Source organism: Semicossyphus pulcher, unplaced genomic scaffold (genome assembly GCF_022749685.1).
Source record: "Semicossyphus pulcher isolate SPU_LCO1_2020_fin unplaced genomic scaffold, fSemPul1.0.p SCAF_13, whole genome shotgun sequence".
Taxonomy (NCBI): Eukaryota; Metazoa; Chordata; class Actinopteri; order Labriformes; family Labridae; genus Semicossyphus; species Semicossyphus pulcher.
Window position 1 is genome coordinate 24,574,785 of NW_027211637.1, and position 16,195 is coordinate 24,590,979.

Sequence of the window (16,195 nt, forward strand, 5' to 3'; positions counted from 1 at the left end):
TCATATTATATTTGCATGTATTCTAGCTAATTAACTAGTGCAGAGACAAGTATGAAGCAAAACATCCTTTATTTAAATATAATTCAGAAAGTAAAAAAAAACAAAAAAACACACATCATTCAAAGACAGTAATTTGATGAAAAGGTACAATGACATTACCCAGTTCGAAATAGAAAACATTCTCATTATTATTTGTTGAAAATCTTTAGCCCTTTAAAATCTTAACTCAATTTCTGTGTTTAAGGGACTGATTCAACGACAGTAACAAGAGCCCAATGGTAACACATCAATAAACAAAACATATAAGAATGGAAAACTGGTTTGAGAGGTACATTTCCATACAGACACACAGTAAACTAAGGAAGTCCTTAGCGGACATGCATTCATAAACTTTATTTACTCTGTTTTCCCATGATAACGAGTTATTTCTGGTCGTTTTCTCGAGATCTCGACTTATTTTTCTCATTATCCCGGGAAAACAAAGCTGGCTTTCCCATTATAACGGATTCATTTGGCCCACTATCTCAGATAACAAAGCTTGTTTTGTGTCAGGATAACAGGATAATTTTCTTGCAATCTAGAAAACAAAACAACAGGCTGGTCACTGTGATGTTACAGACAGGACATGCCCTGCTGCCATTGTCCACAAAAAGAAAAAGACCAGAAGTAACTCATTATCACAGGAAAATTGAGTAGATATAATGCATGGATGCATGTCCACTAAGGTCTTCCGTAGTAAACAGCAAAACGAAGTCTTTAAATTATTAAGTGTTCCCTGAAGATATCCCAGGACAAAGTCTTAAAGGCTTGCATCGACAAAAAAGTAACTTCAACTGCAGTCAATGCATATTAAAAAATAAGCAGGGTTACTCCTGTCCAGAGAGCTGTGGCGTTCCCTGTGTCTCAGCCTGAAGCAAAAGCTCCTCTACACTTTCTGACTCCTGGTTTAGACTGTCCAGTAAGGCAATAACTGAGCTGAATGAGTTGTCCTCGACAAAAACATAGATGAGGTAAAGGAGGCAAGCCACGGTGAGGAAGACCACAATCTGTATCTGGATGGGCACAAGGCGGCGCTCAACCTCTCGTCTCTCCAGAGTTGTGGGACTGACAGGGGTGTCTGGGTACGCGTACTGGATAGGTCTCCCTGCTGCACCCTTGATAGGTCTCCGACGAGAGGCACTGAAATACAAAAGGGTATTTGTGTGATAATCAAATTACAGTACAAGAGGTCCATTTGTCTCCCATTACCAATTCAATTTCCTGAATGTTTTTGTATTTTTCTGTAAATCTAAAATCAATAACTATTAGAGTTTACAGGAGTTTAATTGGCACCTCTAATTATGTTATGGCACTTACTAGATCCCCGTGGGTGTGGTCACAGTGTCTGGAAACATCTCCTTGAAAGTGTCTTTCACAGGCTCTTGAGTAAGCTATGAAAGAAAGTAGAAATTGCTGAAAAATCAGGTTAGAGAAAAATGAAACGGGTCCCAAAAGCAGAGTCCCACAGAAACAGAGGCCGAGCAAGGCAGGTACAAATGAAATAAAAGGCTGATTGTTAATTTAATGACCAGAAATCTGACATATGCACGCAAAATATTCAACAAAACAAAGGCCGTGTATAATTTTGGAACGAAAAATTACACTTAAGGAATTACACCAAACAAAGCGTGTTCTTGAGGACTATGCACACACACCCATAAAGTGATATAGAATAACAGTAAAAGGAAAGCCAGAAAAAAAAAGAGGTTAGTGCCTTTATTCCCCCTTCATAAGGGGAAGTCTTGGGAGTATAGTACAGGGTCTTGTTCTTCATGTTGTACTTGTCCACAATTGGCATGTCCAGCTATGGAAAGGAAAAGTCTCAGATTATGATATACTGGATTTCTCCATCTCCTCCTCCCGCCTCCAGTGAACCTCTCAAACACTTAAACCACCACTGAAGTTTCAGCTTAAAGTGTAACTGAGCAATGTGAGCACTACTGACCCTGCTGGACCGCGACCAATGGTCCTGCACATTGCTCCCATTCAAACCTCTCTCAGTGTCTGTGCTAGGAGAGAGTGACGCCCGACTCTCCATCTGTGGTTTAGAGGTCAAATGTACACAACTGAGTGAGTACTGCAGCGGTTTTATCTGACACAAAGAAAGAACAATGGGAAGATTTTTTTTTTTTAAAGATGTTGAATGTAGACTTTAAACATGGGATTAACTTTCCTCCTCAACCATTTGAGTGATGCTGAAGGCCTGAGAGGAAACCGATGAGCAACCTTTGGCCTTAACTGATTGTGATCCAGATGCAACCTGCAAGAATTAGTATTATTTTAAATTTAACATCGACACATACATGTATCATTACTAACAAACTCTACACACCAGTGAGATACTAATGCCCTCTAATAAAATAATAAAATCCCATTAGTGGCCTGAGAAGGATGCAGAGTCTAAGCCAGTGATTCCCAACCAGGAGTACGTGTAGCCCAGGATTTGAATACAAAATGTATCCATAGATTCTGTCGTTTTGCAGTCATACAAGAGTCCGCGAATACTAGCTTACAATAAAAACAGACGCCCTAGGAGGTAGCTAAAAGCAATTGACAAACTGTTTGAATGAACTGCCAAAGGTTTTAAATAACAAAAGAGTTGAATAGACAGCTGAATTAGTTATCTTAAGGAATGGATAAATGGTTTAAACAAATAACTAAAAGGTATTAGATTAACAATTGAAATAGTTAGCTAAACAGTGTGAGGGAAATCCCTGTGATTAACATGACTTTTCATCTATGGCCATGTGTTTGTTAATATGATCATGCCTTTGTTGAGAATTGATTCTTAACTACTGAAGAAATGTGTCTCCTGTGTTCACCACTGTATGAGCTTGTTTGCGTTGTAAGTTAAAAGTAAATAAGACAGCTCATGAGATGAAATGTGTCTCCTGTGTTCACCACTGTATGAGCTTGTTTACGTTGTAAGTTAATGGTAAATAAGATCATTGGAAAGAAGTTTAGCCTGGATGGGGACTGAAAGCTCTTCCTGTGTGTGTGTGCTACATTATATTCTGTAACAAAGAGATGAGATTAAGGATGATAAGCACGTGACGGTGACACACACAGGATGCGAGAAGAACAATGTGCGATAAAACAAGTTAAAGCACTGACTAATCACTAGTGCTCAAATGACATTGTGTGTGTGATAATGGGCATCCTGTTGTTTGGTCAAAACCGAAAATCCACTGTTTCAAAGTATTATAAGAAGGGGAGAAACTGTTATTCTTCAGTCATTACAGAATGGCTCTTGCTTGCAAGCAATAAAAGTCGACTTAGAAACTGGAATATTGTGCTGGGTGATATTTTGTTACTCTCTCTCACCAATCCTAGACAAAGACTGATTTTTTAGTTGCCACGACAACAGAAAGGATGAATGGTTGACATCACTAGCTAAAGGTATTGTATAAACAGCTGTATCAGTCAACTAAAGTGATCGGTAAATGGTTAAAAGAAATAGCTGGAAAATATTGGATAAATAGTTTGCAAAAAGTATTGGACAAAAAGTTCAAACAGTTGTAGTAACAGCTGTTAGCTTAACATCAGTTCGCTTAAGTAATGGATTAATAGTTAAATTAATTAGCTTTTAAAAAAAAAAATTGGTAACAGATCACATAGTGAGCTAAAAGTATTTAATGGACTGTTACACAAAGCTTATAGTATCAGACAAACAGTTAGCTCGAGTAATGTAGAGTAAAGTAAATGGTTGCCATAATTAGCTGAAGTAGCCTATGTGATTAATCGTTTAAATAGTTGGCTTAAAGTAAAGGATTGATGCTTGAAATAACTAGCTGCATGTATTGGACAAGCAGCTGAAAGAGTTAGCTAAAGTAATGGATACATATCGATACAATATTAGATAAACAGTAAAATTAGTTAAATAAAGGAAGTAAGTCAGTTTCACTGACCAAACAACTGTAATGTCGACACTTCATTTGTATGACAAAATTATTAGTAATAGTATCCACTTTTATCCAATCAGTAGTGTTATACATTTAGAAATGAATGATTCGAAGGGACACGTGTATTCACTTGGCAGGGCTGTGGGGGTACCTCAGGCCAAATAGGTTGGGAACCACTGGTCTAAGCAAGGAATGCAAAGAATCTAAAAATCCACAAGAGAAGGGAAATAAGGCCAGCCTACCCCTGATCCTAATCCTGAGAGTTGATCTACAGAGGATGCTTTACTAATTCCTGCGGGAATCTGCGAGCAGTGAGACCGACTCCGCTCTGATGACTTTATCGCATTCCCTGAATTCCACTTGGGAGTAGGTTCCTTGTTTCTAGAAGCGTGAGCATGCTACAAAAGGCCAGCCCAGAAGAACAAAAACAAGTCAGTGTCCTTTGAGATTCATTTTGACGAAAAAAAATTGGCAAACAATTTGAATATCTGTAGGATTTACCAGTCTCGATGAGGGTAAAAAGCATTGTGGGTAAACATAAGCAGCTTTCTGAAAATATGATTTTACCTGTGAAAAGTTAAAAAACAAACAAACACCAATACTTAAAACGCAATTGTTCATCCCAACTTTTCAGTTTCATTTGAAACCACTAAGTGGCACTGTAGGCAAGTTTTATTTCAATACAGCAAGTGATGGCAAAGCTGCAACAAGTTCTTAATAATCAGCAAAAGTACATGTAGCAAGAGGAAGCTCCCTTTGTTAAGAAAATCTTTTTAACCAAATATGACGAGAATTTAATATAATTTTCTCACCTGGATACTCTCTTGTTGGACCTGTTCAGCTGTGTCCTCTGCTGCCCCTTCAGAACCTGAGCACATCACATTAGATGATACAAAGTATATGATTGTCTAATACCAACTATAAACACAAAAGATCTAAAAAATGAATAAACATACCTGACTCTTTGTCCTCCTCCTCCCCATTGTCCTCCTCCTCTTCACTGTCTGAGTACAATACACCTTTCTCTGCTCCGTTCAGATGGTCATGCCCATTGGACTGAAGCAGCGTCCTGAGCTTCCTCTCATACAAGGCCCTGGTGGAGGCTAGCATAGACAAACAGTACTATAGCAATTATTCAGAGAAGGGCAGATGTAACAAAAAAATAAATGTGTAATGTTTACCTTCATTCTAACACAAATGATGACTAGAAACCTATTCCTACGATGAAAACCAGTTTCATGAGTGTATTAAGTGCAACCTCACCTACTATGGGCCCAGCTTTAACCCCATGTTTGAGCAGTGAAGCCTTGAGGTCATCATCAGTCAGGCCACTTGGGTCGGGCATCTCTGCTTCCTCGTCCTTGTCCTCAATGAAAAAAATAAGCTGAATTTAGACAAACTCAAATTGCTTATTTTGCCTGACAACAGTCCAAAATCCAAGGATACAGGTGCTGAAAATAAATTGATTCTAACTGGGATTTTTCGGTTTGTACAGAATGTGCAATAATGTCCCGAAGATGTTAATTGGTAAGTTTCATATTAGCCTCAAGTTGCCTAGTTACAAGTGAGTTTTGTAATCTAATTAAGGGCCTTTTTAATATTTGTTGTTCTTTTTGCAAAAGTGGCCTCCAGGCACAGCAAAGTCAAGTTTCCTTTTACTAAACTATTTAATTTGCTATATTAACCAGCAAAAAAAGTATTTAGGCCTATTATATTTAAGAAAGCTGGAAGCAGAAAAGGTTTTGAGCAATGACTGAAACTCTTTATTGAATATAAAGTTGTCAAGTTATAAAGTTCGGCTTGATAAATTGATTCATTGACTTTCTCTCTGTATATCAATATTGGGTCTAAAGAGCCAATCTTGCAGCAGTTTCTACATTTGAAACACTAACATAACATTGAAGTAATTCTATTGTGCTATGCCCACACAGTCTGCCAGAACTGTCTTTCTACCACATTCACAGACTACAGCACAGCAACAGCCTCCAACTTGAAGTGCTAACGTTTTTCCTTCCTGCCACACATAAATGAGTGCAACAGGTGTTGCAAGCACATGCACACGACTGCAATGGCAGCCGCCAACTACAGAAATGACCCATGTAAATCTATACCAACTATACAGCCGGTGGGTCAGTGAATGACCTCAAATGCAACATGAAGTTGAAAGGACTGTTTGCCCCAAATCTACTAGTCCTCCCTTACACAGCTGCTGATCCTGTGCAGCACGGGTTTAATTCATTTTATACCAATTATTCGGTTGATAACGACCTGTCATTATCATATAAAATCGATGATGTCCCTGAAGGCAGCATTGTTGACAAGTATTTAACGGGCAACATATTTGATATCATGTCAAATTACATTTGGCGGATAATTTCTCAGACATGTCATGCTAAGTGGGAATTTTGTTATTCTGTCACAACTGGTCTTTCAAATTAAAATGAGTAAGCACGCTGCAAGTTGTGATTGAGGGCAGAACGTGATTCACACCGCAAAAGTCAATTATAAAGTTCAAACTAGAAGTTTGATCAACTCACTTCCACATCTAGTACTTGATCCTCCTCATCGCTTGAAAAATCCGCTGCGTTTTTCTGATCGATGTGTTTTAAGTGCAACTCCACATAAACCTCCTTTCTGCTCTTGGCAGGTGGCAGCGCGACATTGTGGGCAACCAAATCTGACTTCAGTCTAGTTTTAGATAAATGAGCAGGGTCCTCCTCAAACAGCGGCATGTCACAAGGAAGACGCGGAAAAATTAAAGATACTTAAACTTAATGGCTTAGCTAGTCTTTGTATGTTATACGTCTTAGAAGTCTGAATTACCCGACAGAGCTGCACGGAGAACCCCTCTGCCTGTGGTCTGAAAATCTGAACTGGAACAGCTGCAACACAAGACTTGATTGACAGCAAGTACGTAAGCTAGCTTTAATGTTACATACCACAAACTAAACACATGAGCACCGCAAGCTGACAGTGTGTTAGGCAAGCTTTGGAGTTCATTACTAAATAATTTAAACCTAAAACCTTTATGAAATGTTAACACACGTGAAAATGAGAAAAAATGTGACTTTGGTAAGTTGTTTCACTGTTTTTGGGTTGTAGCGAACACTTACCATTAGCTTCTATTAGTGAGCCAGCTAGCAATCAGCATGGAAGTTCGGAGCTGCCAATAATTAAAAGGAATGTTTTAATTATAATATTATAATGTTCTTAAAACATTATTTATTTAAATCCAGTCAAATTGAAAGGTCTTATTTTTGAATAGACTATTTCTATCAGTAGTTGTTTTGACTTACAGTAGGAAAATCAGTTGTTAGAGTTGACATTATGTCCCACTTGAACATGTTTTTTTTTTAACATTTAAACTAACTTGTATTCCTTTGCAGTGTAAATATTGACATGTCAAATTCAATTTATAAAATTGGTATTTCATGAAAATGGCTTAACATGACACACTGTTTGAGCCCTAAACCACATTGCTGAATGGCTGTGTCCCAATCCAGGGGCTGCAGCCTTTGAAGGCTGACTGCGTCACAGAAGCGCACCGAAGGCTGTCCTGCAGATGCGGCTGACAAATGCGTCCTCTGTTTCCCGGCCACAAAGGATCCATCAGGTGTGTCCTTCGCCGCCCAGTGTATCCCGAGATTCATTGCGCACCAATTCAAACAAAATGGTGGACTTTTATGTTGGCCAAGCCACATGTTACACATGTTTAAAAAATGAAAGGGCTCTTGAAGAGCTGGTGATGCAAACAGGAAATCCTCCATAAACCAGACCGTCTCATTTCAGTTCGGCCTTAACGGTCTACGCAGGCTATGAATGGAACATCCTCTGTAGACTGCCTCCTTCGAAGGCTGCAGCCCTTGGATTGGGACACAGCTTGCATCACTTAAATTAAAATATGTGTTAACCCACTCTAATTGATGTCACTGAGCCACTCCTTCCTCACACATCCATGGCCCTGACTTGCCCCCTTCCTCAGCCCCAGGCACAATTATCAAATAGGTGGAGTTAGGTCAGATCACAACTGAACAGCACAAAATACCAAACTAATCAAGACGCAAAGTGATCAGATCACTCCCACTTGCAGATGTGGCCTGTTCCAATTAACACTTATCTTTTGTAGTGACAGAAGGAAGTCAACATGCACAGTACTACAACCCTAAAACTGTAGTGGGTACCCTTAAACCGTATATCCAAATGTCTCTGTGAAAAAGGTCTAATATCAGATTGTTCATACAGTTAAGTTTGGTGAGCAAAGTCTTGCATTCATTGTATACCTTTGACCTCCAGGTTTGCCCAGGGCTTTGGTCGTGGTTGGTGTCGTGGGGTCTCTGGTCCATGTTGCTGCTGCATCCTTACAGGCATGGTGGACCCACGTAGTGCCTGTAGAAGTGGTGAGTAGGTCTTTTTCTAACACCTGTAACAGATAAAAACAAAACTTGTTAAGGTGTTTGTGTGTAAAGCTTGGGGTGCCAAATGTGCCACTGAGACATTTTCTCCAGCCAGACACCTACAGTCGGCATCTGTCTCTCCAAACATCATCATTAGTGTGAAATGACTTGCTTTCTGAGAGATTCTTTCAGTGTGAAATGAATGAAACAACCTGGTAAGCTGAAAAGCAAACCTAGCTTATGGTTACTTACAGAAGTGGTGCTTCTCAAAATACATGATTATTGAAGTTAAACTCAACAACCCATCCCACATTACCATCTGGTACTGAAGCGTCAGAACAGTTCAATGCAGTCATCCTGCTCGGTGAAACAGGTCCTGGTTTTGCAGGAAACCATTCAGTGCTACGACTAACACTAATTGCAAAGGGGACCTTTTTTATATAAACTTTGATGCTTTAGCTACCAGACAAATAAAACAAGATGAAACCACGTAAGAAGTTCCCACAGGATCATTCCAATTGAAAACCACTTTATGCCAGTGAGAAAATGGACAGATGAAGCAAAATGGATCCACTGAACAACAGATGGGTTGTTTTGTTTCTCTTTGTTGCTAATTGTACAAATTAATTGGATGACAATGGTGCTGTTTTGTTGCTCTGTGTATGCACATATAAAAATGACAGCAGGTGTTTACATACCATCGCAGACATATGTGAACCGGGGGGAACAGACTTGATCACCTGCTGTGCTGTTAACTGTTTTGAGTGTGAATTTTTCAGATCAACATATTGTGATGTGAGGAAAAAAAAAGGTTTTTGTCTGAGTTTCCAGAACGATGAGGGGATTGAAATAATTTGGATCCATTAGTTGGGACGTGTATACAGTTTTATTATTAGCTTGTTTGTATCTCTTATGTGATACATTTTCCCACTGAGTTGTAAAGGGACACAGTTTCATGTTAAATCAAAGTGTCGGCCAGCAACTTCTGCCAATAATTCAGAGCTGATGGTATTTCAAAGGTTCCCTGGGGAGATTTTGACCTATAGTAGTGCTATGGAACTGTTTTTCCAATACTAGATGACATTATGGTGTAAGAGGACGCACATGCACAGGGGTGAATTGGCACACAATCCGGTCCCACTATTCCACTGATCAACAGGTGGCAGTGTGCTTCAGTGTGCTAACAAAGGCATAGAGGAACAAGACTGTAAGCTAATAAACATGTTTTAAAGACCCCCTCCAGTGAGAATCCAGTGTTTAACCTTGTAAACATCTCCATGTGGTGTTTTTCATGTGCTACAAGACATATCAGGGACAACATAAGCAGTCATCTCCATGGCTGGGCCTGTCTGCTTTTAAACTGCAGTGTACCAAGGACAGGCTGAACAACACATTTTCAGATTGGCAGGTTTGAGACCTAAGGAGCCAATCCCGTTAATGGACGGGGTGACGCTATGCTATGCTATGCTATGCATATCATTATATGTAACCTATGGCAACCACTTCGGTGATGCACAAGCCAGAGCCATCATTGGAATTTTTGCAAACTCACTACTGACTACTAACGTTAACGTTACTGCTACTAATTACAACATTTTAAGCTAGCTGAGTTTCAACAAGTTGCCACTAAACGATGGCAGAGTCGGGGGGGTTTTCGCGACAAAGGGGGCGGTTGGAAATTTGCTTAGTGGCTGGAGGAAGAAGGAGGAGATGCCTTGGGAGGATTTTAACAAGGTAATTAAACGGAATTTGCAGACACATTTGATTATTTCAAGCAGAGCATTTTATGTCTTAAAACAGGACTGGAGCTGGTCTTTAAAACAACACTGGATATACAATTATTTTTGAAAACTGGCTTTCCAAATGTTTTATGAGGAAGCAGCGTCACAGAACTCAAGGATATACACAATGTCTTTTTGTGGTTGGTTTGTCATCTAAAAGAAAAAATCTAAACAGTAGCTATAGTTATAGGCAAGGTCATAGCTTGAATTTTAAAGGCATACAGAAAGGTTTACCTGATAGTATAAAACTCCCAAATCCTTTCAGTGACTTGCTGAAAATTGCTTTGCACAGAGAATTAAAATTTGATTTCAAAAATCCAATATGGTTTCTTCCAAGTTCAAAGACAGCAGATATTCAGCAGAGAGTTGTTGCGGTCAGAGGGCTGAATGCTCTTGAAATCCTTTTGAAAAATCAACTTGACAGGGAGGGGGGTAGGCACCACGAGAGGCCACTTTGAAGGGCTTTTTACAAGTGCTGAGATGGCTCAGCTGGCTAAAGTGCACACCATGTACCCATCATGATACTCTTTCAAACGTCTAATCTTGCTGGATGGTAATCTCCTCGGGGAACTGTAAAAAATAATAATATAGACAAAATGATTTACCATTAAACAGTAATTTCAAGCACTAAATCAATCCCATCAAACAGTCAAGTATTCATAACTGTTAATTTTTCATTGAACAAATGTTATAATTCTGACTCATATTATGCAGTTCAGCACTGCTACAGGTCATGCAAATGATCTTTGCTTGAATACAAATTTTCTTTCAGTTAATGAGATCCTTGATGAATACTGAACAACTAATATTGCTTTCTCTTTGTTCACTGGAAAACAGACAATTGGACAAAGATAGTAAGCACTTTATTTTCCAATTTTAGCCTGTAAAAGAGGCAAATAATTTGATCCCCACAATGTGGCAGCTGAGTTCTGTTTTGCGTGTTCTTGGTTGTAAAAGCAGGAGGCAAGGACTGTTTGTTTTGTAATGAATATAATTTTATAGCTGTGATGCTAATATCATGTTAATTCATTCTCCTTGTCTTCACAATTGCTATCACCACTGTAAGTAATCATTTTCTGTAATTAAACTTATTTTAGAACCATTGAAATGCTAACTTAGCAGGCTTTCACAGTTTGAACATGTTTGGTGATCATTTCATGGAGTGTTACATCTAGAAGCCTTTAAAGGAGTGGATAATACCCCCAATATGTTATCATTCAATTAATAAGAATATCAATTAAAGTTGTCAAAGTCAGTTTCGTTCTCTTTGGCGGCACCTAAGGCGATAAACAGTAATTGCAGGAGCACACTTCCCAGATATCCAGACAGTGTTGCATGTGTGACGTTCACGGTTGGCTCCGCTTGTAACTCTTGATTTTCCTCGCTGACGGTCGCTTTCCTTTTTAGACTGTTTGCCTTCATCTGAGCGTTTAATTAGTTTCTTTTTCTTTGTATTTTCACTTATTTTTGAAGTTGTATCTGTAGTCATCGATCTTTTCTTTGTTTGTTCAGCCATAGAAGATTACTGTTTACTCGCAACACTTGGAGAGACCGGAAAAGCAGCCGCTTAGCTCCGCCTACCCTCTCTGGCAGACCAACCTCTGCTGTGTAATGAAAAACACGTCACTAACTGGGCGCCGCTTGTGATTTTGCCCGCGAAAGTCGCCACACACACCCAGTCTGTAATACTGCAAATGCAAAGGCTTTCATCAGTGGGCCATAGGCTCAATCACCATTGTGTTATCTCATTCAGCGATAGATGGTGACTTAACAGACATTTGTTTAAAGGAAAATCTTTGATATTACTTTAAACTTATTTTAGAAACATTGAAATGCTACTTTCTTGGCGTGCCTTCACAGTTGGAACATATCAGAATTTGGTGATGATTTCTTTTAGTGCTATTAAAGGAAATGCGTTGTATTAAAAGAAAATCACTCAAAAGCAACATTATATCAGCAGCTTTGACTTGATCTAATTCTAAACAGTCAAACTGTACCTTAAATGTAGTTAATCAGGTGTATGTTCAGGATTTACAGAGCTTATCCTATTAAGCTCTGTTAGACAGTAATGGTGTCACACTACATGAGCTTTAACTAACACTGCTAGAATAAGACAGGTGTAACGGTTTGCAAACATTTGAATATCCTCACTTAGGGGACCTATGCGCGATAAGTAGGAAAGTCCTTAAAATCCTGAACTTCTGCTTGAAGGTACCAGGCGGCGTAGAACATCCTTCATTAACACATCTCTGAATGCACAGAGCCGTGACTTCCACAGCACAAACGAGAGCTGTCAGCTGTTCATGCAATCTCTAGAACGGCTAACAGCAGCAGGAAAAGTACTTTTTAATTTCCTTAACCATCTGCTAAGTCTAAACTTCAATAAAAACCAGGCAGTCGTCTCCCGTAACATCTGCAGGAAAATAACTGTGAGCTCAACCTTAAAATATCTGATTTTCCCGACACGTCCTAAATGTTGATGCAAGAAAAGATGTGGACGCTGTAGGCCACAGCGTTTGTTGATGTCATTACATAAGACTTCAGCCGCTACAAATAGCTCGACTTATTAAAATGCCACACAAGATAAACTTACATTTAAAATGCCGAATGATGAATGTACTTCATGTTTCTGTTCTTATCTTTAAAAAGAGAGTTTCCTAAGTTGACCGTCCACTGTGTATCCAATGGCTTTGAACCCTACATGACATGTTAGAAAGAACTCACATAGGAATAGAAAGCCATAAGACACAGCTGTGGTTAGACTTAGAAGATAATAGGGCAAAAAATCCAGTTTGAGAACTCATGCAGTTAGAGCTGAAAGCTTGACAACAAAGAGGAAACAACAGGGGCAGGTAGCACGGAGCAGTCAGGATTTAAAACTCACATCCGCATGAATAATTAAACAAAGAAGCTGCAAGAATTCATCCGAGGCCCCGGGGAGTAAAATGAAACTGTCTCGTCAAAGTTTAGACAGAGGGAATTATCTTTTTCACAGCACAAACCCAAATAAATTCACCCCTACACGACGCTTGAATCTTCCAGTGATATTCTGCTAGCTCTTCAATTCCTCTGGGGGGGTTTCCGGAATAATCTTTGATTAAAAATGCAGTTTCAAATCAAAGTCTACAGGGAAGAGGTGCAGCGTTAATCAAAAGGATTTTGTCTCTGAATTCAAAACAGATTACGTAAAGTCTTTCTATATTCCGTGGCAGCCCTCTGCTTGACTTCTTCAAGCACAAAGGAGATCATTACCTCAGCATTTTAATTCAACCACCAGGCACAGAAGGCTTAGCACTTTTTTATTAACGACCAAACGTGTTTTTGCAGATACAAAGCTTTTGCCATGCAGTGCCTCTTAATCAAAGCCATCATGCTGATGAGTCAAGCGTCATTAATGCACAGAAACACTACTCGTGTGCGTGATTGGTTTCCTCATAAGTTCATTCATAGTTTAATGACTCATTCCTGTATTTTAAGCACTAAACCTCTGCTTAAAAAGTGCTTTCAACCCCTCAGTGAGGAAAGACTCAGCACTCCAGCCATGCAGGCCAAATCTGCTCACCCAGATGTCTGCTCAGAAAACAGTAGCCTTTATAAAAACATGAAAAAATCCAGCGGACAGAGAGGAAATGGGCTACTATAGAAGACAGAGGAGGCATTTGTTGACATTGTATCAAGTGCAACGCTGAGGTATTTGAGGCACAGAGGGGCCAGGTATTTGTCAGTCAGTGTTTCTTGTGCTTTTGCTGTCTCCAACTCAAACAACAAAAGGCCCATTGAGACAGCCTCCTTTTTTTTTTTTCTCCTCTCCCTCTCTCTGAACAAGCACACAAAGCTTCCTGTACTCGGCTGCAACTGTCCGGCACTGAGGGAACCACTTCTCGTCGTCTTTTTTTTATGCACCTGTTTGCAGCTTGTGCACGGAAGTGAAAAAACACTTTATTTCAAAGCTTTTCATTCAGCCACTTTTTTCCCCAAGATATCCCGACTTCCACGATGAGACCTTAACTTTATTGAAAAGAAACGCAGATGGACTTTTTAGGTCCTCATCCTGGCCAAGCTATCAAAGCACACTGAGATTGATCTCTCCCGGGCCCTCGCATACTGTATGCTGCACATTCACACGACCTCTGACAGAGAGCGTGACCTACTGATCGAGGGAAACTGTTTACTCTATCAGCATTTTCCAGGTTTTGAAAAAGGGACCACTGCCACAGTGCTCCAGGGGAGCTTGTGCTCATGCATGTCTCAGCATAAATTAGTTAAAAAAAAAAAAAGGCTCCTGTGTCAGACTGTCCAGAGGTAAAGCTCAGCCACAGGGCCATATTAGCTTTAATCCCTACACAGCGTATACATGTCTCTGCTGGGAGCCAACTCAGGGAATCAACAGTAGCCAGATGTATTAACGGCTTTAGATTATTGCCATGTTAATTACATTTAAATATGCTCTGTTTTTTGGACAGAAGAAGTGGAAATATTGTAGATAAAAAGCTATAAAAATGCAGCATGAAACATAAAACGTAGACAGTTTTGAGTATAAAGATTAGGATACCTGATTTGTTATGCTATGCAGCGCTTCCTTTTCAGTGACTAATAACACACCTAAGCACCTTCCACTGGCAGACAAGACAACCAAAACACATTGCACACAACACATAAAAGCCCCAGAGCATCAGTGAAGCATCCTCACTGTCATCCCTCATGAAAACAAACAGCTATTTTTCCAGCAGCAACACTTCTGAAAGTAACGCTGACGTGCATTTAGACACCGGACGCTATAAATCGGACTCTTACCTCCGTCTCCCTCTCTCGCGTCCCCTCGCCGGACCGAGTATGGCATCCCCTCAGCCCTGATACTGTATGGGAGAGACAATGGGTAGTGTGTGTGGGGCGGAGGGGAGAGGGAGGAGGAGTTACTATGTGAGCAGGAGCGAGAGTGAGAGTGGAGGGAGTAAAAGCAAGAATGAAAACCCGAAAGAGAGAGAGAGAGAGAGGCTCAGTGGGGAGATCACTCGCTCACAATACTCTCAAACCTCGAATCTGACGAAACGTTACATGAATGACAATTCCTCCCTCCCCAGCCTCCCGTCTCCCCTCCTTAGTTGTCAGAGAAAACAGCAACCAGAAATCCCTCTTCACGTGGGAAGTGTAAGGAAAAAACAAGAGACTGCGAGAGAATGGGTCCTGGTTTTTAAACAAGTCTCTTTCTTTGGCTTTCTTTGAATGAGTTCTTAAGATTCCAAGTTGGCAGCGTGCCCGAGGGTCCTGGATGGAGAAAGGATAAAAGAAGGGGCTGTGGTAGGGGGGCTGACTATTGTGTTTGTTCCCTTCCTTTCAGCCCTGGCACTCGAGTTGATCTTTGCAGCCAGTTGCTGAATATTCCAGTCACTTATTCCTCGATTGTACACCCAAGCTCACATTTCTTTTTTATCAGGATTGATGCTCGTTTTATCACCCGGGGATGACTCAGATGTGTACTTTTTATCACCCTGCGTCGCCGTTATTTACAATTTTACCAAAAGAAAGAACCTAGGTGTGCAATCATCACCAAAATGAGCAGTCAGCACTGATCTGAAGAAGTCTTTTAGTCTTTGTTTGGGCCCTTTTTCTCCCCTCTTTGTCCTCCTAACAGTCCATCACTCGTGCGGGGAGAATGCTGTTTTGCCTGGTGAATCTGGGATGAAGACAGCAGGTGCTGTTGCCCCTCTCTGAGCCACATTCACTCGCAGCTTTCTTCCCCCCTCCATCCGTTTCCTCTACTAATGCACCCTCCTTACCCCGTGTCTGAGAGTGAACGACTGTATAATGAAAACAGAGAAAATATACAGTCTTTAATGACTGACGTCACACGATCGACTTGATTAGCATGTAAAGGATTAACGCAACTGTGTCTCTTGTCACCACCGCTGCCTGTGCTGCATCAGTGCCGCAAGAGAAGCCCTGTTTTCACTCACAGCCCCCCTCCTGCTCCTCCTCCTTCCTCACAAACCCTTCCCTTCCCTCTTGCTCTCCCTCAAATAAACACACAGGCTCGCTTCATTACTATTCACCAGGTTTCACCGAGACATGCATCATTGCT

The 16,195-nt window shown here is 40.3% G+C and overlaps 1 protein-coding gene across 2 annotated transcripts; it reads right to left on the minus strand.

Moving 5' to 3' along the window:
- Positions 1 to 78: 78 nt before the first annotated feature.
- Positions 79 to 14,990, minus strand: lemd1 (LEM domain containing 1). 2 transcript variants are annotated; one of them, XM_069660713.1, is made up of 7 exons: positions 14,911 to 14,990; positions 8,222 to 8,361; positions 5,205 to 5,307; positions 4,898 to 5,044; positions 4,754 to 4,809; positions 1,357 to 1,430; positions 79 to 1,179 (listed from the first exon to the last, which is right to left on the minus strand). In XM_069660713.1, exons 2-7 carry the CDS (start codon positions 8,282 to 8,284, stop codon positions 867 to 869), a joined length of 756 nt encoding a protein of 251 aa, XP_069516814.1. In that variant the 5' UTR covers positions 8,285 to 8,361; positions 14,911 to 14,990; the 3' UTR covers positions 79 to 866. The 2 variants fall into 2 exon arrangements, with proteins under 2 accessions (XP_069516814.1, XP_069516813.1); XM_069660712.1 differs by lacking the exons at positions 8,222 to 8,361; positions 14,911 to 14,990 and adding an exon at positions 6,479 to 6,673.
- Positions 14,991 to 16,195: the final 1,205 nt, after the last annotated feature.

Coding starts and splice junctions, on each gene's coding strand:
- lemd1 (XM_069660712.1), bottom strand. CDS start 6,673: ATGCCGCTGTTTGAGGAGGACCCTGCTCATTTATCTAAAACTAGACTG. Junction 1,431..4,753: donor TCCAACAAGAGAGTATCCAG/GTGAGAAAATTA, acceptor TTTCTTTCATAG/CTTACTCAAGAGCCTGTGAA. Junction 1,180..1,356: donor ACCACACCCACGGGGATCTA/GTAAGTGCCATA, acceptor TTTGTATTTCAG/TGCCTCTCGTCGGAGACCTA.